Here is a 22,543-nt window from a genome sequence, read left to right as displayed (position 1 = left end):
CGAGTTCGGTTTTGGGTGTTTTTGCATTTGGCGCACACAATGCCTCCACAATACGCGGCGCCAGTGCATGAATGTATGGTGTTGCCACTTTTAGATCAGCATTCACAAAAATCGACCGTGTCGTTTGAATGCACTTCAATTTGACCATTGGGTTCGTTTCGTTCTGCAGACAGTGTTGAAAATGATTGATTGATGGAAATTTGAGATTTGGCACGGACACAATGCTTGGTGCATGTAGAATGAACAATGCAATGCCTAACATCATTGTAACTTCGTCGGCTTTTGTTTCGTCGCCACCGTTGCCGGATGACGACGTTTTCGACAAGTCAATCAAACATGCCAACGCCGACTGCAGTAGTTTACGTAGTTGTGCTGCGCTGCGTTCATCATTTACATATTTGTCGGTGGCAATCGAACGCAAACAATGCAGCGCCGATTGCATCATTCCACTGTTTGCAATGATTGTTTGATCGTCAATTGATTTTGTTGCAATTTCCTTGATGACACCAGTTATTAAGTACAATATGCTAGGCACAACTTCGAGTGCTCCCTTCGGTGAGCACAGTTGCATCAAATGTTCGAGACATTGCAATGCACTGGCCACCAACAGACTATTGTCTTCGGCCAGTGTGATGGTTCCGTTTGCATTGATTTTAATTTGGTTCTGTCGTTGATGTTCGTTGGTCAATCGCAATGTGGTCGGCGATGGATTCATGGATGGAATTTGACGCACAAACAAACAAAGGCACACTTCTAGCACAGCATACACAACCGATTGGCCGGGCACAATTTCACCACCCTCACCACCTTCGCCCAACAAGTCCAAATCCTTTGCCATTTCAGTCTTTAGTTCATTATCCTCGACCTGGGACAATTTCTCCTCTTTTTTCCGTTCCAATGATTCGTTGGCCGCTTGAATTACACGCTTCAAGATTTCGATGCACAGCAATTGCACCTCCAAACTGTCACGCGTCAAAATGATTCGATGCAAAACGTTGCACAGTTCAATTGCCAATGAACGCTCCATGTAGAGTTGTTCGCGAGCCCAAGCATCATCGAACAGTGTGTACATTGACTGCAAACATGCAAGCACCGCTTCCAATTTCTCATTCGAACGTGTGCTACAAATGGCTTCCATTGCAATACCGAACACCAAATGGAAACGATCAGCACGTACACTGCCATGGCTCACTGGCGGTTGGTTATTGTTAGTTACTTTTCCGCTACTTTCATCGTCTTTCTGCGTCGTTTCGTCCTCCTCGGCGGCCGCATCCAAACGGAATCCGTTCGAATTGAGCCAAAGCGAAGCGGCGTACAGAATTTGTGGCCATGCACCTAAGTAATGTGGTTTCGATGAATTCATCGTATCATTGGTATAGAACGCACCACCGTCATGTGGTAACTGGCTTGCGAATTCAGGTGGAAGCAACAGCATGGCATGATCTTTCAGCGCGGATAACCAATGGGTTGACAAATTATTTAATTCTGGTTTCACGAGTGACAAAAGACTTTCACCACGGCTCTCAAAATCACCAAAATCGGAATTGTCTGTTGGAGCAGCAGCAGTAGACGTTGAAGGTGTCGTCACTGTGGTTGTTATTATCGTGTAATTTACATTTGAAGAACTCGACAATTTCTTCATTATCAAACTGGCCGGTGCAAAACCATTTCCTGTGATAAGTGATAAAAAATGTATTGAACTGAGTTAATTTTCATTCAAATTTAAAAAAATCAGAATAAAACTGATGTAAAATTACCAATCATAGCAACAATATAAACTTCTGCCCATGCTTTCAGAATGCTCAGTTTTTCAAGCGTTGCCATGCTTTCGTTGTACAATTCCGTGCTGACCGTCTTTGTACGCAACTTAGACAAGCTAATAACGAGCAATTGATGCACACGACGCAAATCATTCAAATCACGTGCCACACCAGAGCCAATCCATGCTGAACACACTTCGCATGCGGCTGCTGTTACATGCGATGGAGTATCATTGGAGAATGCTGGACGAATCGCAGCTCCAACCTTATTAACGAACAAAAAAAAAGACGGTTTAGAACGAGGGGCAAATCACTCTAAATTACTTACTCGATTACTTTCTCTGTTACAAATTACTTTAGAGTGATTTGCCCCTCGGTTTAGAATGAAAAACTGATTCAAAAATATTCTTTTTCGATTATTACCTGCGCCTGGAATTGCTCAAGCAACAGATGGCCGGGAAATTCTGGCTCTGGTACTCGTGCAAATTTATCGATAATTTCTTGCAGTGTTTTCAATCCTTCCAGTCTCAGTGGATCTGAATCACTGGTGGCCGCCATAAAAGCCATTCGAATCAAATCGGACAAGTGTAAAATTAGATAATCAGCTCTGGATTTGGTCATTTGCATCTCTTTCGCTTGAATCAAATCAAAATGAATTGGGTTTGCACTCTCGCAAGTGCTGATAATTTTCCGCACACATTCTGCGGCAAACACACGTGTCGGCCATCGCGGTTGAACGCTTGGTTTCGATGTGTCTTCTTCAACGTGAAAATCGGCCACATCATCATCATTATCATCATCGTCATTCTCGTCGTCGCCATTATCACCGCTTATCTTCAGCGCATCCATTCCGCCGAATTCTTCGCCCAACGGCATGTTTGAGTCATTTGCCACGGTCAGCACATTCTTGCACATTGTCAACCATTGCGATAGATTGTCGGATGCGAGCATTTGCAGCATCGAATTGAGGGTATCGTGAATGTTTTTAATCATCTCAGCATCGGTTTCTGTGTCAAGCATTGCAAATAAGACGCCTGGTAAGCCGCCAGATTCACGGCTCATACACACGTCAACTGAGTTGGGATCGTCGCCGCTGAACAAATTCATGGCATGTTCGCATACTTCTTTCGCCTCGCGCTGAGCCAACTGACGCAAACACGCGACGGCAGCCTTGCGAAGCATCAAATAGTTGTTGGTTAGACCGGTTTTGCAAAGCGATAACACCAACGCTGATAGATTCACGTGTTGAGGTGCAAACAGATGAAGTTGTTGAAGACACCCGGTCGCTTCGGCCTGAACCAGTGGATCGTAGTGTGATTGCATGATTGCACAAGCACACAGCAACGATGAGCGCATCGTAGAAATCGATTGGGTATTGCCCTGTAACTCTGGACCCATCGTTGTGATGATTGCAGCCAAAACACGCCCGATGCACTGATGCACATCGACAAATGACTGTGGAACAGTTAGCAGTAGTTTAATTGACAGCGAGAGCGTGTGCTCAACATAGCCGCGAAACATGAGCCCACCGGAATCCGCAATCAGTGACAGTGCGTACAGTGACCAAACCTGAACAACAGGTGAGCTTCCATCTTGTGCCAACGCCAGTAGAATCGATACGCTTGTGTTCAGATGCTGAGACGATCCCATGCCACCGACGTACTTGTGTAGACAACCCAATGCCAATGAATGACCGGTGCGTGTAATGACGTCACGTGCTGATTTCAATTTATCGAAACTCGATTGCGCTAGCTCCGCAGTGAACTTTGAATCGCTGACCACTTGAGCGATTCTACCCAATGCTTCGGCTGCGGCACATCTTAGAATCGGATTGGTACAAACCAAAGCGTTTGTAATCAAAGATGTTGCGCTCTTCTTGACATCATCCTGTCCAATCGTTGATTTAGATTCATTCAATCCCTTGAGTCCGCTGAGCAGAGCAGCAAAAATATTCATCTGAACGGCCTCCTGTCGTGAACTCTTTGCATGCTTGATGCATTCGGCGAAATGGTCAAACATTTGAATACGATGTTTATTTGCCACACGTGGAAAAATCAATCCGAACAATGTGACCGAAGTGTCAATCACAGCAACACCCAATGGCAATGGGCCGGGGTAAGTGCACGTTTTTGGCATCGGTCGATACAAACAACACTGGTCGTGTTCGAGAGCACCACTTCCAGCTGCCGAATTCGGTTGAAGCTATATGTTCCATAAAAATTAGAAAATAAAAGAAGAAAATGTCAAATCAATGCTCCATATAATAATTAATTGTTGGTGTTTATGGTCGTTTTGACCATGCGTAAAGCAAAATTTCAATCAACAAATTAAATCGTCATGAGTTAAGCCATCGTGTGATTCAAACGATTATTATGATTATTATGGGCAAAATAATCCAATTTTTTTTTTGCAACAAATCAGCTATAGATGTAATAAAATGCAATCGAAAATGGTTTAAATGCAAAACAAAAGAAAATCAAATCAGAGAGAAAGAGATACAGGGAGGAGGGAGAAACCCTGGAACAGTTGGTTCGTCGTTGTGTGTGAAATCTCAATCTACGTCATTCCGCACTCTCCACCCAACTTACATGTTCTGCATGGGATTTCCGATTCGGTTCCATCTATTTTTTGTTGTGAAAATCATAATCATCATTCAAAATGATTGAACATGAATACATTCATATATGGATAAATCGATCAACAAAGATGTGAATATAAAATCGGAACAATGAATGGGAAAATATATTAAATTTGAATGAAATCGCGTATTATCTACCCAATCCAATAAAATACTGAAATAAAACCAAGGAATATGACTCGTCGTGAGTCAGTGTGGTGTTTACCTGGTCTTCGATAGTTTTGTGATCTGTTTCCTGTAGCCATGTGCCCAAAATGATGGAATCGTCCGAGTGGCATAGTTCACGTAGCAACGAATTGGTGGTGTTGGCTGGATTTTCAGTAAGCGTAAACTCGGCCACAAGCATTCTCAATAGGTGGGTGTAGGAAGACTCTAAACTACTGGCCGGCAACAAGGTGAGTGTTTCGTAAAGACGAAGACGAACCATTGCTGCTGGAGCTTTCAACTGTTGTCCATATGATTTGAGCACGGGCGATAGACTGGACATTTTGCAATAGAAAACAGTTTCATTGGTTTCAACAGTTTTAACAATAAGAAATCGCTTTAAATTAAAATGGCATGCAACAACTCACTTAACAAGCATGGCCAATGCGCTTTCAATCGGGGTCATGAGACGTCGAGTTATGTCATCGGTCAACAATTCGCTGCAGTGAAGTAGAAAACTGTGCATCACCGAGAGTGCACCAGCTCGACCTTCCAGTGTCACCTGCCAAGTGAATGAATCACCTCGCGCTTTTTCCGATTCCATTTCCTTGCCGGACCGTGGGAATGAGTTTCGCCACAGTAGCAGCATTCGTGGCAAAAGACCTTTGACAACTGGAACGCCCAATGTCATGATGGCACCGATTAGCAACCATCCAGCCTGTGTACGATTCAATGACAAGCGGCTATTTTGACTGGCCGATCGCAGTAATTCTTCGGCGGTGTTAAATACAATTTTGCCCTTTGTGTGCGGAATCCCGAGCGGTGACAAACGAACAGTACCCAATACAGCTGCTAGAGCAGCACTGTAACCAGCAATTGCTTCGGGTGATGATCGCATATTTTCAATAGATTCGATAAATCGGTCGATCAGTGGTGTGATTCGACTTGGCACCGCCACACATACACATCTGTAGGTGGTAAAATGAAAACAAAATGTTAATAAAGAATCGAAAAAAGAATTGAAAATGAATAGTTGCTTACCTCAAGCACCAGGCGGCTGCCAATCGTGCGGCCGCACAAGGGTGTATCAAAACAGCGCATGTTGCATCGATGAAATTTAGATGTTGATCATTGAGAAGATTTTGTGATGTTGTTCCCAAGCTCAAAACCAAACTGCCCAACTCTTGCAGCGCACACACTAGCAAATGTTGGCTGAAAAGTGTCTCTTGATTCGAATCTTTAGCATTTTCCGGATTGAAATCGATTGTGCTCATTTGTTTAGCGATTACATGAACAATTTCCTTGCATGCGGACGATTGTGCTTTTTCTCCGAGCATTTTGCCAATTGTTGCTCGTAAAATGAAATTTATGCATTTTCTCGAATAAACGGCATCCACATGGGACGAGGCGGCTTTGGGATTGGCCACCAAATCTAGCACATGCGTTAAAAATGTTTGCAAATTTCGTTCAAGCCATGCACCACCCATTTCACGAACAAACACCACATATGCATGCGTGACGCCAACGCGAACCTCTCGATTCACCCCTGAGCTTCCTTTGATCATTTCGCCAGTTCCTTTTAAAAAGGATGCACCTCCACGCAGAAATCCAGACATTAAAATGCCAAAGGCTTCATCGATGGACGTTTGCCTGGCCGTCGCTTGAACTTTAACCGGTACAACGCCCTTGGGTAGTGTTTGATGTTGCTGTTGCTGCTGTTGCGTAAATGCAATCAACGAACCCAACATTTTTGCCACAGCACATCTCACCTCATAGTTACTACCGTCAAACGCTCTGAAGCACAACGCTGCCATATTCTCCAACTCGGTTGTGTACAAAAATGGAGCATGATTCATCATTTCAAGTAGACATTTTGCAGCCGCCACCCGTACCGGCATCACACGGTCGGTTAAACAGTATTTGGTAGCTTTGTAGATTTCTTTGTGTACATTTGAAATGGCCGTGTCCATACCGTTGCACACTTTCTCCAGTGTGACCATAATTTCGATTCGCATCTGTGATTCGGCACTCTTCAATGATTTTATTAAAATTTGCACCGTCTCCTCGTACGATCGACCCATCATTCGTCCAAGTTTCTCGTACATTGAACCAACACAGCAAATTGCCGCTCTGAATGAATAAGAGGAAAAAAACAATTTAATAATGTTAGTTATCTTGTGTAGTACGTACACAACTTCGAACTCGAGCTCAGTTAATTCGCTTGAATATTCGATTTGATGAATGATAACTCACAACTTTGTTGGCAAAAAACTCGGTGAGTCATCTTTGTTTTTCAATATGTCGTTGCACTTGTTTACGGTGTCAAACAACAGAAATGTATCACCGACTGAAAATAGCGTTGACAGGCAACTGGCCAATAGTTTACGAGTTGGTGGTCCTGGTGATCCTTGTATTTGCGTGGTTAACTGTTCCACCAACTTCTTTTGGCATGCTTTTATGTCCGACTAACACACGATGGTGGTGGAACATGGAAATAAATTGATTAAAACCAAGTACAAATTTAAAAAAAACAGAAACATGAACGAAAATACTTACTTTTTGAGCAGCAACCAAGCCTTTGTCCAAATATCGAAGCCATTCAAACACATACACTGGCTTCTTGTGATCGGGAATTTGCTTGAACGCCTCCTCATTCAGAGTCAAACTGTGTGATGATGATCCATCCATTTTCGATCGCGTATCGTTGCTTGAGTTTTCGAATTTTCTGCAAAGAAAAAGAAATTTGAATTTAATTGCCATCAAAGAAAATTGGTCGGAATTGGTTTTGAATTGATTACAAATTATTTGAATGAGTGATTAAATTGCCAAGTTGAGAAAAAAAATATTACTTTATTGTTTTGAAACTATCGAGAAATCGAGACCTCCAATTGCTCTCCATTGCAAAACTGAATTTCGTTCAACACTCAACGGGAGCGAATTGATACTATATTTCTTATGCACGATTGAACACAAAGTATTGAACTGACTGAAGATATATTACTTCAAACCGTATAGTATATACTGTGTGTGTGTGTGTGTGCATGTGTGAATCATTCAAATACGAATAATTTAAACAATCCTTTATTCCATCTATTGAGCTAGAGTGAGCGCCATATGTGTGTTATGTTACTACATGTATATTTGGTTTAACATTCAACTTGCCGCATTTAAGACGCAACGAAAAAAGGTTCTAGGGTGTTTTTTTTTATTTGCTTCACTGGTCATAATTTAACAACATTTATTACAACCCACTGTGGCTCTGAGCATGAGTCATGTTGCGCATGGAATTGGCTTAAAGCATAGATTGATTCCTAAAACTGGAAAATACTGCTCTTCTCCGAATCGGTCGTCGAGATACGACCCTGTGTATTCAGCAAAGGCACAGGCACAGACACACCAAAAGCAATTATGCGCACAAATTGAATGTTAAAAGTGTATAAAATAAAGCAGGTCTTTTCTTCTCTTTATTGAATGTAAACAAATGAAATTGTTCGTCTTTCGTTCTTCATGTTGTTGAAAGTGATACTTGCTCACAGTTTTTATTACTCTTCGTTGCAAGTAAAAACAGAATAAACTGAGTAAAATAAATATCGTGGGTGTTGAAATAAGGTTTGCTGTGCAACTTTTTTTTTCTGTGGCACAAAACTGCATTAAATTCATTCAGAGTTGCTGTTGTCTTTCAGGAGAAAAAAAAGAAAGTTCAGGTTTCAATTGTCTGCCATACAATATGATACGAGTTGCGGTTTAACCGCAGACATCATCGTACTGTTGGGGTTTTCTTTTTCAAATTGACTTTCAATCGAAATTATGAATAATCCATGTTTTTCACTTTCGAATGCACGAATGTTGAGGAATAATGTAGTTGATTTATTTCGTCGGGGTGAATGAACGAACGAACGTGATACGTACGGAAAAAAAGAGAAGGAAGTCTCATCGCATCACTTGAATTCATATAATCGTTTTCAGAGTTGTTCGACATAAAAATATCTTTCAAATATTCATTTTTTTAAGCGCAACAAACGAACATGGCCATAAATAAAGTCTTTTTATAGATAGATTGATGTACGATGAAGTCAGTATCTTACAGTCACACATTTTATCACGTAACATCATTTATCCACACAGCAGCGGAATGTGGTACTGTTTGAAAAATGAAAAATAAAACTCACGGAAAACACCCACGCTCCAGTCTGAGTTGCAATGAAAAAAAGAAAATTTGCAAATTCTTCAGTTACTGGGTCAAATTGGCCATTTAACAACGAGAAAAATGTTCCACTTTTAAAAATTAAGAAAACTCTGCTGCTTAATTGAGTCCACTGTTTGGAAATTGATGGTGGCTCGTGTGCATATTCAATTCATGGTTTTCACATTATATTTTCATAATTGGTCGATGGCATAACATGAAATAGCTTACCTCTGGTGCGTGTTTTTCTCTCTCTATTGTGCATCCATTCGGAAGTATATAAAATCGATAATTGTGTCACAAACAATAAACGACAAAGAAAAATTCGTGTTTGGATCAAAAATCACATGAAAACGATGAAAATCCAATATTTCCACACTTAATCGCTATTCAGTGGAGTTTAGAAAATGACCGAAACTCAGATGGTTCGAATTTAGAAAAAAATGAATGAAAAAAATTAATTTATCAATGAGACTTCTTTTTTCGTTGGCAGTACTCGTACAATTTGGCTGCTCGTTTCTGCACACAACTAATGCACACTGAATATTATGGAACGTCGCAAATGGAATGGCACAAATAGCACAAATACAAATGCAAACACACACACAAGTCCATGCTGAATTGAGAATGTGTTTGGATCTGCGTGTACGTCAAAATGGTGACGTTTGTACGGTTGCTAGTAGCGGTTCATCGGCAAACGGTGCGGTTGTGTTTTTTTGTTTACACCACGGTTTAAGTTTTTAACGCAAACGAATCACATTCTCGGATCGATTTTAATGGTGGAAATCGCCCATTTTTTCTTCCATATGAAAATAATTTGTCGAATTAAGAGAATTTATTTTCACTGTGACTTTTAAAATATTGAACCGAAAGTTTGAATGCTTCGCCAATTTGTAGGTCAAGGCCACAAACTTCAAACGATGTTCAGTGTGCTGTCAACAAAATCAACTGTATACAGTTGCGATAGCAATACACACGCACAGAGAAATCTATGTACGGGTACACCCATACGCAGACCAGCTCAGCGGTTTGACGTTTTCACATACATCAACACAGCACAGCACAGCACACATAAAGTGCATTCGAAAGAATGAGAAAAATGACTAACTTCTAATTAAATAATAAGTGGAAAGTTTTTTTTCCAATTGAAATTCAATCAAATCGATATTACAATTTCTATTGTGTTTATATGTTGTTGTTTTTTTTATTTTACAAATTGGAAAATTGTAAAAAGATCACAATCGAGCGGAAATTCGGTCGATATTATTTTGTTTCTGCGTAATATTGGACGACCATCGATTGGGAGACTGTGAACACTGTGAGACAAGGAAAAAAAAACACCGCCCGCCAATTGACTATCGCACAAAAATGGATTTTGATAGTCCCGATCCGGATGTTGAGAAAGAATTTCCTGGATTATTTGCATCGGCCAATCAAAAGAAAGACGAAGATGACTGTGAGTATTCGTTTCAATCCGACGTAATAATTGATTCGCTACCAGACAGGTGGACTTGCAACAGATTGATGAACATTTTGATTTGAATTGCAGTTAGTGAAGGTGGTGACCACGAAAGTAAGGTGAGCAAAAAAGAACTACTGCTATTGGGTCGACGCAAAGAGAAAAAAGACAAAAAAGATCGTGGATACGCTACATTGGATGGTGAAAGTTCGGAGGAAGATTTTGAAACAAAGTAAGCTTGTGCACTTTCACCAACTTTATTACAACATAGAACCGCAATAACTCTGTACGCGCTTATATGCGTGGTAACGTATTCATTTGTTTCCAGAAGCCCATCGAAATCAGCAAAGAAATCAAAGACTTTCAAATTCACATCATCAAGGAGCAAAGAGAAACGTGAAAAATCGCGCGACAAAGAGAAATCTGAAAAAGAATCGAAAGAACGTGACAAGAAACTAGAGAAAGAATCGAAAGAGCGTGAGAAAAAGAGCGAAAAAGACAAAGACAAGGAGAAGAAGAGCGAGAAGGAGCGTGATAGCGATAGCAAAGACAAGAAAAAGGACAAAAAGGAGAAACACAAGGAAAAAAAGGAAAAAAAAGTTAAGCAAACCAGCAGTAACACCATCTCAGACATTCTCGAACTGGGAGGTAATTTAATTTGATTAAAAATATTTTGCAGCAAGTGAAGTGGGTGGTCGTTTCTCATGGTAAAAGTGAAACAAATGTGATTGAGTTTTTTTTTCTTCAAAGAAATAACTTTGTGGAATTGTATGAATCGCACATTTTGTGGTCACACATGTTCCAGTTCAGTTGGAGAGTGATATTATTATCAGAGCATATTGTAGCGGTTGTTGCCACACAGTATACTTAAACACATTGGTTGTGCCATATTTATCGTGTACACTCGCTGCACCATATGTCCACATGGATAATATTTATCTTACTGTTTCTCGATTCGACAGTTGCTCAACCGATATTTGGAGTTTCATTGGGCTTGGCTGTTGTGCGGGGTCACTGCCATGACAACGTCAATTTGCCATTGATTGTACGGGACTGTATCGATTACCTGCAGGAACATGGACTACAAAGCGAACAGATATACAAAGTGGACGTGGTCAAAACGAAGCTGCAACAGTTGAAGCAAGTGTACAATAACCGTGAAACGGTGCCCACTTCTGAGTTTGACATACCAACCGCCTGCAGCCTGCTTAAATTGTTTATACAGTGAGTTTTCATTTCCGTTTAGATCATTTTACAATAAAATTCTCCGACCCATTCGTTCTTTACAACAATTTTATTCAAAACTTCTTTCTCTTTGTTTTCCTTTTTCAGTGAACTACCTGAGCCACTATTGACAACAGACCTATTGCCGCGCTTCGAAGAGGTGGCCACTGGTCAGGTGGCCTCTCAAACGGCACAGATTCAAGAGCTTGGCGTTCTCATCAATCAATTGCCCAGCTGTAATCGAACCCTACTAATGTGGCTACTGTTGCATTTCGATTCGGTTATAAAAAATGAAAAAACGAACAAAATGAATATTCAAACCTTGGCAATGCTGCTCGGTCCAACGCTACAAATGTCTCATCGATTACTCGTGACAATGTTGACTCATTGCTCGGTACTCTTCCCGGGTGTTGTGTTGACAAAGTGAGTTTTACATTTAGACTTTTTTTTTGCACTCTATTGTTTAACCGATTTTCACATGCCGAAAGTTCAATGCACTCGCTTCAACATTTTTCACCAACAAAAAAACTGTCGTCGATCACATAAATCAAGTATATGGTTATTTAGCTCATCAAATCCGCATAGATTCCGTTCAGTTCCTGGAGAAAGATTTTTTTTTCGAGAAGAGTCATTTTTCATGTGTCTGTAAATGCAATTTTTTTTATTGGAAGTGATGCTTTGGCGAATTTCATTGCTTTGGAACTTTTTTTGTGTGTTGACGATTGCAAAATGAATGTCTTTAGAAATAATAGAAATGCACGAGCGTAATGTACGTACACGGATGAAATGAAATGAGGTTGCTGAACGCAACAATGGCTCAACGGTAGCTGAATTTATGACTGTTTATCTCCCGAAATTTATCACTTTTGAAATATTCAGCCTCTTACTGGGACGGATGATCGCACGTAAAAAGAGAGAAAAAAAAGCACAGCTGATGAACACAAACACACCGTTGCCAAACTGCATGCTCTGTAGAGATAAGCACAAAAAAAAAAGAAATATCGGCTGAAATGGCGTATTTCGTGCCGGTGGAAAAAAATAATTCACTTCTCCATTAATTATCACTAATTAAAAGCGATAAAAATTAAAATAATGAAACTTTAATAGGTTTTAATTATCATCGTCGAATCACAAGAATTATTTGGCTTGTGACGCCAAAGTTGTCGTTAATAGAATTCTGACGTCAGAAGATCCCTCAATAGTCTATAAGCAAGCTGATTTCATCTCTGAAATATTGCTTACTTAGTCCCTCACGAGATTTCGCATTGTTAAATGCGAATGTCTACCACAAACGAAAAAGTGAATAAAGCATTTTTTCCGTCTCTGAATTTCGGAAAAGAAAACGCCAGCAAAGCATCGTGAAACCGACAGACGTGGTGTGTGCGGTGTAACAATAGTGTGCTACGTACACAAGCGACAACAAAACAATAACAAATGAATAATAATAATTCACCTTGCGATGAATATAGTATTAATACCATATTAGCGCGACTCTGTACCACTGTAAAAGCCGCATGTGTTGTTAAATGTGGAGGAAAAAAAATAAAACTGGAGAGAGAGAGAGAGAGAGAGAGAAACCACGACAAAACTGAAACACAAATTTCGTTTTTCGTGTATTGCTTTGAACGTTTCGTGTTTTTTTTTCTTTCCCTTTCGAGCGGCGAACATTTTACCTGTTCAACAAGCGTGCGATGTAAGCGAGCGGCGCGCACAATTCCAATTGTGTTTATTTAATTCATTTATTTTTTGTGTGTACGTTGCCGCGGTCGCTTCGCTACTCTCCACCTATCCACGAGAAACACGGCGATATTTATATTTTCCACTTTTGTGTAACGTAACCGAATTCCAGTTGCAATTCTCTCTCTTTTGAAATGAACGAGAAAAAAACAGCAAAGTCTTAAAATCAGCGCAATATTTCTCAACAGCTCGAATCGGCCAGCGTTTTATAAAATGTGGAAAGTGCTGCACAAAACTCCATGAACATCGGAACGGTGCACTTGTTACTTTTTACCAAAGTGTGTGCGTTTTACTGTTATTGTCATTGCCAATCGTCCAAGGCACAAATTATACACTAGTTTACCGTTTGATGATACTGCTCCATTTTTCGTGATTATAATCATTCGTCGTCGCCAGAAACAACAGTTTTCGATAATATTCATTTGAACCGTAGATGTGGATATTTGGCGCCTAATTAAAAAGTGCTGTGTGTGTGTGCTTCCATCTCAATCAGTGTGAAACGGAATCATTTTTGCTTCGCCGATCCCGAAACAAAAAACATGTCTTGCGGCATTTGGAAATTGACGCGATCATTTTCAAAAAGGTGCATATTTTCACTTGTGCTTGTATTAAAACACCTGGAAACGAATATTTAACGAATTACACAGTCAAGCTTTTTTCTTATTTTACGCCCGTAAAAATGGCTTTGCTGCAATACTGATCATTCATGATCTGACGATAAAAAAATATATCATCGCATTGCAACGGTTCGTGTTTCAATTTGAATCCGTTTTGAATGAGCTCTGCCAACAATGCACAAACGACGATGAATGAGACAGTAAAACAATAAAACAATTGAAATAATGGTGCAACCAATGTGTCATTATTCTAATTTTCCAGAAGCTTTTGGAATAATAATGATATGCGTTTCAAGAGATAAACAAACCGAGTGCGATTTCGTTCAAAGTGACTTTACAACGCGATGAAAACCAAATCTTTGTTCTGTTAATAGAAAACAATCGATCTGCCTTATGAATTCGTTCAAATTCAATGTCAACTAAACATGTGTTCTCATTCAAACAGGTACAAACCGCCCATTACATCAGCGTCGACAAGTCCAAATTTACCGGAGACACCCGACCAAATTCATGAAGAGTTGAAAAAGCAGGAGAGCTTATTGAGCCAAATCCATTCTGAAATGAATGCAGGCTTTGTGTCAAAGAAGCGTGAGGAACAATTATGGGAGGTGCAGCGAATAATTACACAGCTGAAGGTTAGTCATTACATGCGAAGAAAAAAAAATGAAATTCGTTTATAATGAATTGATAACAAAAAAAAAAACAAATTCAAATTATTTTCCAACATAGCGTAAATTGAGGTCATTCGAACGGAGTCAAGATTCGATGCAAAAGAGTATAGACGATGGGATCGGTGATGTGGATACATCGTTGTCTTATGAGGGGACGGCGCAGCTGATCAAAACGAAATCAATTTGCTCGGACGATGAGTCGTTGAAAACGTTGACCATTGTCTCAACCGAATCGAATACGGAGACAAAGACATCGCCTCAAGATGCACCCGACCAAGGACCAAGCAGCGAAACGACACGTTCGCGCAGTGAAAAATCTCATACACACGATGATGCCTCGACATCGGCCACGGAGACTGATAAAATAACCGTTAACGAAAATGGCTTGCTTATGCTACCGGAATCACATCCAGAGTATTTGAATTTGATACGGCTGCAGCTGGAAAATCACGAGCTCAACCAATGGAAACAGAAATTACAACGGCGCATTCAGAGTGAGCGTACCGAAGTGACACGATTGAAATCAATTTTAAATGCACGACAAACCACCAATTCCATGCCATCAAACAGTGACACAATGAATAGCCTGCCGGACGGATCCAACTATGAACGCGTTGTTGCTCAATACGTTCTGGAGAATACAATGCTGGAACAGAAGAAAAACTTTTTGGCTAAAGAGATTTTCGATGAGAATCAAAAATTGATTCAGCTACAAGTCGAACTGGCCGTTAGGCAATTCCAAATATGAAAACAATATGGGCAGAAAACAAGAGAAAAAAAACCCAATTTGCAAAACAAAAAAGAATAGATTACTTTGATAGAATATCTAATTTATACAGTTTAGATTTTATGATATTGTGGAAAAAATTTTCATTACCTGAGAAAAATAAATGAAAAGTAAAATATCAAAAGAACGATAAAAATAACAACACACACTCACAAACGAAAATTGTACGTTTACAAGCCTTACTACAACTACTGAAGCTGTATTGTCTGTTAGAGTATTAAAAGAGAAGAGAAGAAAAATTGTAGTTTAAACAAAACAGAAGAAAAAACTATTGTGCAAATATTGTCTTTCGCGTTGTGCATGTCGTAGACGCACGCAACGAATAGAAAAAGATAAATAAATTTTAAATGAAAAAACCTTTGAACCTGATGCTTGTTTCATTTGTTGCATATTTCGTCGACCTAGAAAGTAGTGTACGACGACAACAACGCGGTAAATGAAAAACAATGACGCACTTACATCACAGAATATAGAAGAACCACAAACAATTTGGTATCTTGTTTGATATTTGCAAATGATAAGTTATTATACCTCGTTCATTAACTATTGTTTTGATTTGTGCCGATGAGTACCGCCGCACACTCGCGATGGGCTAATCCAATTAATAATTCATTCGCCATCATCATCATCATCATCATCGTCGTCGTAATAACAAATTGCCAAGTTTGCAGTGATAACGAATCCTATTTGCCGAACATTGATATCGAATTAATAGCATTGGTTCTGTCGCACGCATACTAATAGACGTATGCTCATTGCCCATCGCTCGCAATTGCAATGCAACTTAAAACAGATTATCGCCTAGAGAAAAAACAACAACAACAAAAAAACTCATTTGAAAATGTATCGTTCAGTCGTTGGAATGACGCAAATTCGCGCATATTTTCCATTCCATGTTGCGGACGTGAAGTACGGCAATAGTAATATTGAATCGTTTTAATGAAATCGATACGAAAATTCAATAATGAATGGAAATTGTGTGCTCAGCTGCTGCTGCTGCTGCTGCTGCACTCCAACCAATAAAATAAGCAAATGCAGTGAAAAATGTGCATATGAAATTCACGGCTACCCGTCAATATTTTCAATGCGCGCGTGACATAGACTTTGACATACATGACAAATATAAACGTCGTTGTCGTCGTCATCGAAACATATGAGCTTAGCTCGCGCAGAGACATAATCAAAATTTGTTGTTTAGTTGGCAAAACAACGTATCATTGTCGAACAGTGTTCATTCGAATCGTATAATAAGGCAAAATTCCAAGTTTATCAACAACCAAAAAAACATTCGTGCTTTATTTGGATTTTTTTTCTTCTTTCTTCTACTTTCAATAAAATACAAGTTTGGTTAGTTACGGAAATATTGCGTGTGTTCCAGAGAAAAAAAATAAAACAATAGAAAAAAAAACAATCAGCTGAAAACATGACAGATACAAACATCGACACCGATGAAAACAATCTACAAAGTTTGAGCACTGGTGACTGTGTCGTCAATGAAATCGATTCGGATTTTTGGGTTTTCGGTTACGGGTCATTAGTGTGGAAAGTGGATTTCCCCATTGAAACACAACAAATTGGCTACATCAAGGGATTCCAACGGCGATTCTATCAGAATAGCATTGATCATCGTGGCACTGTTGAAAAGGTGATTTCACATTGAAATCAATCTAATCGCTGCTAATGGCCGAATGCGGAAAGTTTAAACTAAAAATAAATTATTCAGTCTCGCATTCAATGGCACGTCAATAGTTTGACACAAATTACGTCGACCGGAAATTGCTTTCGATTCAATCAATATTTCACATCAATTTTACTTCATAATTTTGGTGGGTTTCATTCTTTTTTCTTCCTTTTTTCAGCCAGGTCGTGTTGTGACGCTTGTGCCAGCGGATGACGAAACCAGTGTGGTTTATGGAGTGGCATACAAAATACCCAAAGCCAAACAACAAGAGGTTCTAGAGCATTTGGACTATCGGGAAAAAAACGGGTATGAGCGTTGCTTGGTGCCATTCTATTCACTGAATGCAAACAAAGCTGGCGAATCGATTAGAAATATTGTGATTTATGTCGCTACAAAAGAAAATGACTCTTATGCCGGTCATAAAAATGATCTAAATGACATTGCCAATCAGATTTTCGAGGCGCATGGGCCGAGCGGTCCGAATCGCGAATACGTTTTCCGTTTGGCCGACGCAATGCGACAATTTTTTCCCCATCACAACGATGACCACTTGTTTGAACTGGAAAAGTTGCTGAAGGAACGAGAACGAAAGTCATTCAACGGTTAGCTTAGAGTTTTTATAAAAAGTAAAATTGATTTAATGTTTGGTGTGTTACTCTCCGATTCGGCTTGTTTACAATAAAATTGATTTTTCTAAGAGAATCGTAAATTAAATGTTCGTGTTTTAATTCACAGTGGAATATGATTTTCTTCAAAACTTTTTTTTTTTCAAATTATTGGCTAACCTATAACCTAAAACTTTGCTATTTCTATGTGTAACTGCGGTGATTCACTTGGAATCGGACTTTTCGGCGGTGTCGTCGGCATTCTGTTCAGCGATTGCGTTATCCAAATGAAATTCGATTTTGTCGGTTGCTTGATTCATGTGATCGCTCATGGTTGCGATGTTTTCTTCCAGAAGAGTTTCGATGAGCCTGTGTAAATAGTGGTGAAATAAAGACCAGCATAGAATATTGAATATTCACTCAAAGCAATATGCAGATTTCATTGAATTGACACTTACTGGGCCTTGAGCTGTTCAACGGCAAATTTGGATTTGGTCAATTCAACTTCACTCTTCTGATCCGGTCCGAATCTCATTTCAACGCAATCTTTCAATGTTTCGCACAGTTCTACTTGCTTAACGGCAAGTTCTGTGAGCATCTCCTTTTCGCGTGCTCTCAAATCCAATAGCTGATTGTCCAATATTTCGGGGTTTATCACCTCTGGCTCCATTTTTCGGCAAAACTCCAATTCTTTTTCGTACTTTTTTGGCAATTCTTCCAACACTTTGACTTTTAGCGCTCGCTTCTCAACATATGACAGCTCATGCGGTTTATCGGGGATACCTGAAAACAACACAGAAAAAATGATGAAGAGTGACAAATCAAAATGGAAAATTGATCAAATGTTCGAAAAAACTAATTTCGTTTGGTGAATATTTACCTAGAGCATTGGTACCACCACCATCCATTTTCAGGTAATCGTATGCACGAACAAAATCCAATGCTTTGTCGATGTTTTTCTTACCAGCTTCATCCACACCCTTGATATCATTGCAATTGAGGTTTTTCATAACGGATAGAATGAGTTTTTGCTTGTGAAGTGTTGTCGTCAATTGTTCGTATTCTTCCAGCAGGCGAGCCTCTTCTGGATCAATCGGCTGAACTTTATCATAATCTAAAGTTGCACCTTCCATTTTGGTTGAATTGAAATTGAAATGGAATGAAAAAAGAATGTTATCACAAATTGAAATGGAACAATCCGTTTACTCAAGCGATTATCGTTTGTTCATTTGAATGATGTTCAATCAAACTCGGTTTGACAATGTGACAGAATGCGGTTCAATGTTCGGGCTTACCCCGAATGTTGGTGGTGTCTGATGCGAGACTTGCATTGCATTGGACTGTCACTTTGTCAATTCACTTTTGAATTTTGCCAATGCAACCAGCAAATTGACTAGCAAATTGATGTGATCGTTACATTATTAGTGAAAGAAAGTGTATTTGCGTCAATTTGAAGCCATGGCCAACAAACGTAAACAAAACACGACAAACATTCGTAAGAGAAAAATTCAACGTTCAAATTCGAAACGATCAAAGGTAGAAGTTGAAGAGAGTGAGAACTTTGATATTGGATCCCCCAAAAAGATTGTTGACATCAATCTGGATTGCCTGGAGCACATATTTTGATTATTGAATTTGAAGGATTTGATAAATGTTGCCGAAGCCAATAAGCAACCTAAAGTGTCCGCCGGTTTGGCGCCAAACCTCGGTGCACCTCGCAAGAACTATATTGGTAGTTGGATATCAATGACGATTCGTTTTTGTTTGTTGTAGCCAATTCGTTCAATTGTTTTTCTAATTCCGCTATTTTTTTAAAACTTAAAACTAAAAGCAACTCAGAAACATATTTTTTTTCCGAAACATAACCACTTTCGTTCCACGGTCTTTTGAAATTTGACAGTTCGTTTGACATTTACATCAAACAATTTCGCCTGGCTGTCAAAGTCCGAAAAAATGCCAAGCCTAATACACAAACGAGTGTATTCATAAACAAACTAGATCATCATAATTTATTGAATTGTGTTAAAAATGTTCTCTTATTGTCGTTTGTGTGCCGAACAAAAGAAGACGACTGAATTGAAAAAGACGATATTCGATTGGGGCATCAAAGAGAAGTTAGTCGCTTGTTGTATGTGGAAGCCATCGAATGAAGAGTATCAAATTCCGCAAACTGTTTGCAATGACTGTGTGGATCAATTGGAAAATTGTTGGAAATTCGCAAACAGAATCAGTGAGTCAGAGCAAAAATTACTTCATTTGATGCATTTTTCGCCAAATGGATTAGAGTATAAAGAGTTGGAGCCGGATAATGAATTTATTGATGTAAAACTAAATGTGCCGGAGGATGAGCTTGAAGCCGACGAAGTATCGACCAGTGCCAGTGAAACAGAATCGGATCATTCAAGATATTCCAGGCGGGGATCAGCACACAAGACACAAAGAGTGAAGCGAAAAAAGAAAGCATCGAAAGTGTGCAGCGTGTTGAAAATTGTTTCGAAAAGTGAATGCAACTTGGACGGTACAATCACCGACGAAGGAATGGCAAAAATGGATCTCTATTTGGCTGAAACTATCACGAGAACGTGGAACGACTGCGAATTCAAGTGCAACGATTGTGATTACAGTGCTCGTGGATTCAACAAATTTCATACTCACGATCAGACAACACACTCACGATTTCCCACGAAGAGATCATTTCCTTGCCTCTATTGCGATCAAGTGTGCAAAAGACTGCAGTCATTGGTGGTGCACATCAGCTATCGTCACATGCCACATCTCAGCTTCTGGTGAGTTTTCTTTTTCTTCAACTAATCGCAACTAATAATCATTCAAAAATATTAAGACAAGTCGAATATTGTAATAACCATCATTCGCTGTTCATTTTAGCTGTACGTTTTGTTCGAAATACTATTGGGATTTGACACAATTGAAATATCATCGGGAGGAGCATGAGCAACAGTCTAAATCCAGTGCACCCGAGCCTAAATGTGAAAAATGTAACAAAACCTTCCGAAACATTGGCAGCCTACGGAAACACGTTCGGACCGTATGCTCACCGAGAGACGCAACAGAATTGTACGAATGCGATATTTGCAAGAGAAAGTATCGATTGAAAGGCGCACTAAAAGATCATATGAACAAGCACAGCAGACAAAATGACTATGTATGCGATAAATGCGGAAAGAGTTTCTACATGCGATGCAGTTTACGTAAGCATATGATAAAACATGCAGACGTGCGACCGTTCCCATGTGAGATCTGTGGAAAAGGGTAATGATTGATTATGATTTCAATATAGAAAGCGGCGAAGAGATATTGAAATCGATTTGAAAAACTGAAAAGGAGAGAATTTATCTAATGTGTCCATTTCTTATAGACTCCAAACGTTGGCAAGACTCAAGTCACACATGAAACTTCATGAAGAGGATAAGCCATTCATTTGTGATGTTTGTGGTAAACGTTACCATGATCAGAATGCGGTTAAATTGCACATGGTTGGTCATTTGGAAGTGTTGCCGTTTCCGTGCACATATTGCGACAAGCGATTCAGACACAAAGGATTGCTTAATGTGAGTCGATGTTGGTTGTCTCTCATGGTTTTGTCTTCCATTTATACTTACCATTGTTATTATTTCAAACACTAGAATGTGTGTATATCTATTAAAAACCTACTAATGTATTCAAGTATTTTATTCTCCAATAGGTTCATACACGTACACACACCGGTTATCGACCATATGCTTGCGAGCATTGCAGTTACGCTGCCACGAGTTCAGCTAATTTGAGGAATCATACTCTTCGAAAGCATGGTAAGGCAAAAATACTCAGATTTGAAAAATAAAAGTGAAATATAAAATGTATTTGTTCCCAACAGGAATCGATATGCGAGGACGAGCTCGTCAAACGTTCTAATGAGTCCGATATAATTGGCAACTGAATGTACTGTTCATTTACATTATTAAAAAATTGTTAGTTCATATCATCTATTCGTAAATAATTGTAACTTCATTTGTATTAAATTCGCGCATCACGACATTTATTTACTATTTACAATAAAATAACAAGGAAAAAAAACACAAAGCTGTCGATTTACTCAAAAATTTTGTATTGCATTTAATCACACGATCCATCGAGCCAACCGTCTCGCCATCGTTCGTTGACTTTGCTGCAATCGAACTCGGGTTTGCCTATTTTCACATTGACTTTGTTATGTAAACGGCAGAGCCACTGTGAGAGGTCTTCGCTTGAATTTGCTACAATTGGTTCTTCTTTTAATCTGAAAATTGACAAGAAAACACGAAATCATTAGATTATTTCACAATTTCATTCCATAATTGAGTCACTCACTCGTTGGCTAAGTCTTTTGCACACACATCACATGGATACGTTCGTGATAAGATACCGAAAAATGTTTTAACATCTTGTTTTTGTGTCTCGGTTGGTTTGTCTGGATAAACAGCGGCCATCGTGTGTAATAAATTCCATGTCGAATGGCCCAATACATCTTTGTCCACCGGGCAACCGTGTTTAAAACGGCCCGTTTCACTCAGCGGTTTATTTGGGGTCACTTGACTGTCGTAACTGTCGCCACCCTTCAAATAGAATCACAATATCATAGCCAAACTACATTTCAATTTTTCTAATTTCGAATTTCGACTCACTTCTGATTTTGCTCTGTAAACACTTTTCTGCTGTTTTGCCCATGTTTTGAAATCCGTGCACGTTCGACATGGTTTCTTTTCACCATTCGAATTGGTGTCAAAGTTCATCATTTTCCTTTCCGATTAATGAAACTTCACAAATTTTCTGATAACAACAATAATTTTGCACTCACTGACAATTTTGACGAAATGGAAATTTCCATGCAAAAGAAAACTTGGCAAGGTACTGCGATCGATTCGGGCAACTAAAATTTTCGTCAATTTGCAGATGATTACAAGATCTGTCACATTGAAATAAAAGTGCTGAATGAGTTCATGAAACCGCTGAACACCGAATGCACACATACACGATAATCCGATATACTACATGTAGCCA

The 22,543-nt window shown here is 39.3% G+C and overlaps 6 protein-coding genes across 9 annotated transcripts; 3 read left to right on the top strand and 3 right to left on the bottom strand.

Annotated features, from left to right (window-relative positions):
* Positions 1-14: 14 nt before the first annotated feature.
* On the bottom strand, positions 15-9,249 carry LOC129578729 (HEAT repeat-containing protein 5B; the record flags this gene model as incomplete). Of its 3 annotated transcripts, none has more annotated exon segments than XM_055467745.1 (10): positions 15-1,671; positions 1,758-2,025; positions 2,184-3,962; positions 4,349-4,381; positions 4,604-4,877; positions 4,971-5,510; positions 5,584-6,672; positions 6,796-7,007; positions 7,099-7,267; positions 8,957-9,249. In XM_055467745.1, coding segments are annotated over 9 exon segments (5,984 nt in total), but the record flags the coding sequence as incomplete, so codon positions are not given.
* Positions 9,250-9,306: 57 nt separating this feature from the next.
* On the top strand, positions 9,307-15,584 carry LOC129578735 (ralA-binding protein 1). 2 transcript variants are annotated; one of them, XM_055467770.1, is made up of 7 exons: positions 9,307-10,181; positions 10,275-10,416; positions 10,516-10,832; positions 11,147-11,408; positions 11,517-11,831; positions 14,208-14,397; positions 14,492-15,584. In XM_055467770.1, the coding sequence occupies exons 1-7, from the start codon at positions 10,094-10,096 to the stop codon at positions 15,179-15,181; spliced, it is 2,004 nt and encodes a 667-aa protein (XP_055323745.1). In that variant the 5' UTR covers positions 9,307-10,093; the 3' UTR covers positions 15,182-15,584. The 2 variants fall into 2 exon arrangements, with proteins under 2 accessions (XP_055323745.1, XP_055323736.1); XM_055467761.1 differs by having other exon boundaries at positions 9,309-10,181; positions 10,513-10,832.
* Positions 15,585-15,703: 119 nt separating this feature from the next.
* On the top strand, positions 15,704-17,615 carry LOC129578749 (putative glutathione-specific gamma-glutamylcyclotransferase 2). Its single transcript, XM_055467799.1, has 2 exons — positions 15,704-16,865; positions 17,080-17,615. Exons 1-2 carry the CDS (start codon positions 16,644-16,646, stop codon positions 17,506-17,508), a joined length of 651 nt encoding a protein of 216 aa, XP_055323774.1. The 5' UTR covers positions 15,704-16,643; the 3' UTR covers positions 17,509-17,615.
* Positions 16,486-18,777, bottom strand: LOC129578743 (uncharacterized). The gene is made up of 3 exons (XM_055467783.1): positions 18,387-18,777; positions 17,965-18,289; positions 16,486-17,875 (listed from the first exon to the last, which is right to left on the bottom strand). The coding sequence occupies exons 1-3, from the start codon at positions 18,637-18,639 to the stop codon at positions 17,731-17,733; spliced, it is 723 nt and encodes a 240-aa protein (XP_055323758.1). The 5' UTR covers positions 18,640-18,777; the 3' UTR covers positions 16,486-17,730.
* Positions 18,778-18,808: 31 nt separating this feature from the next.
* LOC129578714 (zinc finger protein 37 homolog) lies at positions 18,809-21,490 on the top strand. The gene is made up of 5 exons (XM_055467699.1): positions 18,809-20,292; positions 20,393-20,776; positions 20,883-21,075; positions 21,210-21,315; positions 21,381-21,490. Exons 1-5 carry the CDS (start codon positions 19,535-19,537, stop codon positions 21,416-21,418), a joined length of 1,479 nt encoding a protein of 492 aa, XP_055323674.1. The 5' UTR covers positions 18,809-19,534; the 3' UTR covers positions 21,419-21,490.
* On the bottom strand, positions 21,363-22,470 carry LOC129578724 (FAD-linked sulfhydryl oxidase ALR). The gene is made up of 3 exons (XM_055467711.1): positions 22,168-22,470; positions 21,854-22,098; positions 21,363-21,782 (listed from the first exon to the last, which is right to left on the bottom strand). The coding sequence occupies exons 1-3, from the start codon at positions 22,276-22,278 to the stop codon at positions 21,620-21,622; spliced, it is 519 nt and encodes a 172-aa protein (XP_055323686.1). The 5' UTR covers positions 22,279-22,470; the 3' UTR covers positions 21,363-21,619.
* Between the last annotated feature and the right edge of the window lie 73 nt (positions 22,471-22,543).

This window comes from Sitodiplosis mosellana, unplaced genomic scaffold (assembly GCF_009176505.1).
Source record: "Sitodiplosis mosellana isolate CC-2019 unplaced genomic scaffold, AAFC_SMos_1.0 Smas_scaffold_1, whole genome shotgun sequence".
Lineage (NCBI taxonomy): Eukaryota > Metazoa > Arthropoda > Insecta > Diptera > Cecidomyiidae > Sitodiplosis > Sitodiplosis mosellana.
This window is presented reverse-complemented; position numbering and strand designations above follow the sequence as displayed.

Bases quoted from the DNA above. Each gene is read 5' to 3' on its own strand.
- LOC129578749 (XM_055467799.1), top strand. From the start codon at position 16,644: ATGACAGATACAAACATCGACACCGATGAAAACAATCTACAAAGTTTG. The intron at 16,866-17,079 runs GTGATTTCACAT...TCCTTTTTTCAG, and splicing joins ATCGTGGCACTGTTGAAAAG to CCAGGTCGTGTTGTGACGCT.
- LOC129578743 (XM_055467783.1), bottom strand. From the start codon at position 18,639: ATGGAAGGTGCAACTTTAGATTATGATAAAGTTCAGCCGATTGATCCA. The intron at 18,290-18,386 runs GTAAATATTCAC...TGTTGTTTTCAG, and splicing joins TGGTGGTACCAATGCTCTAG to GTATCCCCGATAAACCGCAT. The intron at 17,876-17,964 runs GTAAGTGTCAAT...CTATTTACACAG, and splicing joins GTTGAACAGCTCAAGGCCCA to GCTCATCGAAACTCTTCTGG.
- LOC129578714 (XM_055467699.1), top strand. From the start codon at position 19,535: ATGTTCTCTTATTGTCGTTTGTGTGCCGAACAAAAGAAGACGACTGAA. The intron at 20,777-20,882 runs GTAATGATTGAT...CATTTCTTATAG, and splicing joins TGTGAGATCTGTGGAAAAGG to ACTCCAAACGTTGGCAAGAC. The intron at 21,076-21,209 runs GTGAGTCGATGT...ATTCTCCAATAG, and splicing joins GACACAAAGGATTGCTTAAT to GTTCATACACGTACACACAC.
- LOC129578735 (XM_055467761.1), top strand. From the start codon at position 10,094: ATGGATTTTGATAGTCCCGATCCGGATGTTGAGAAAGAATTTCCTGGA. The intron at 10,182-10,274 runs GTGAGTATTCGT...TTTGAATTGCAG, and splicing joins AAAGAAAGACGAAGATGACT to TTAGTGAAGGTGGTGACCAC. The intron at 14,398-14,491 runs GTTAGTCATTAC...TTTCCAACATAG, and splicing joins GAATAATTACACAGCTGAAG to CGTAAATTGAGGTCATTCGA.
- LOC129578724 (XM_055467711.1), bottom strand. From the start codon at position 22,278: ATGATGAACTTTGACACCAATTCGAATGGTGAAAAGAAACCATGTCGA. The intron at 22,099-22,167 runs GTGAGTCGAAAT...TTCTATTTGAAG, and splicing joins TTTACAGAGCAAAATCAGAA to GGTGGCGACAGTTACGACAG. The intron at 21,783-21,853 runs GTGAGTGACTCA...GTCAATTTTCAG, and splicing joins GCAAAAGACTTAGCCAACGA to ATTAAAAGAAGAACCAATTG.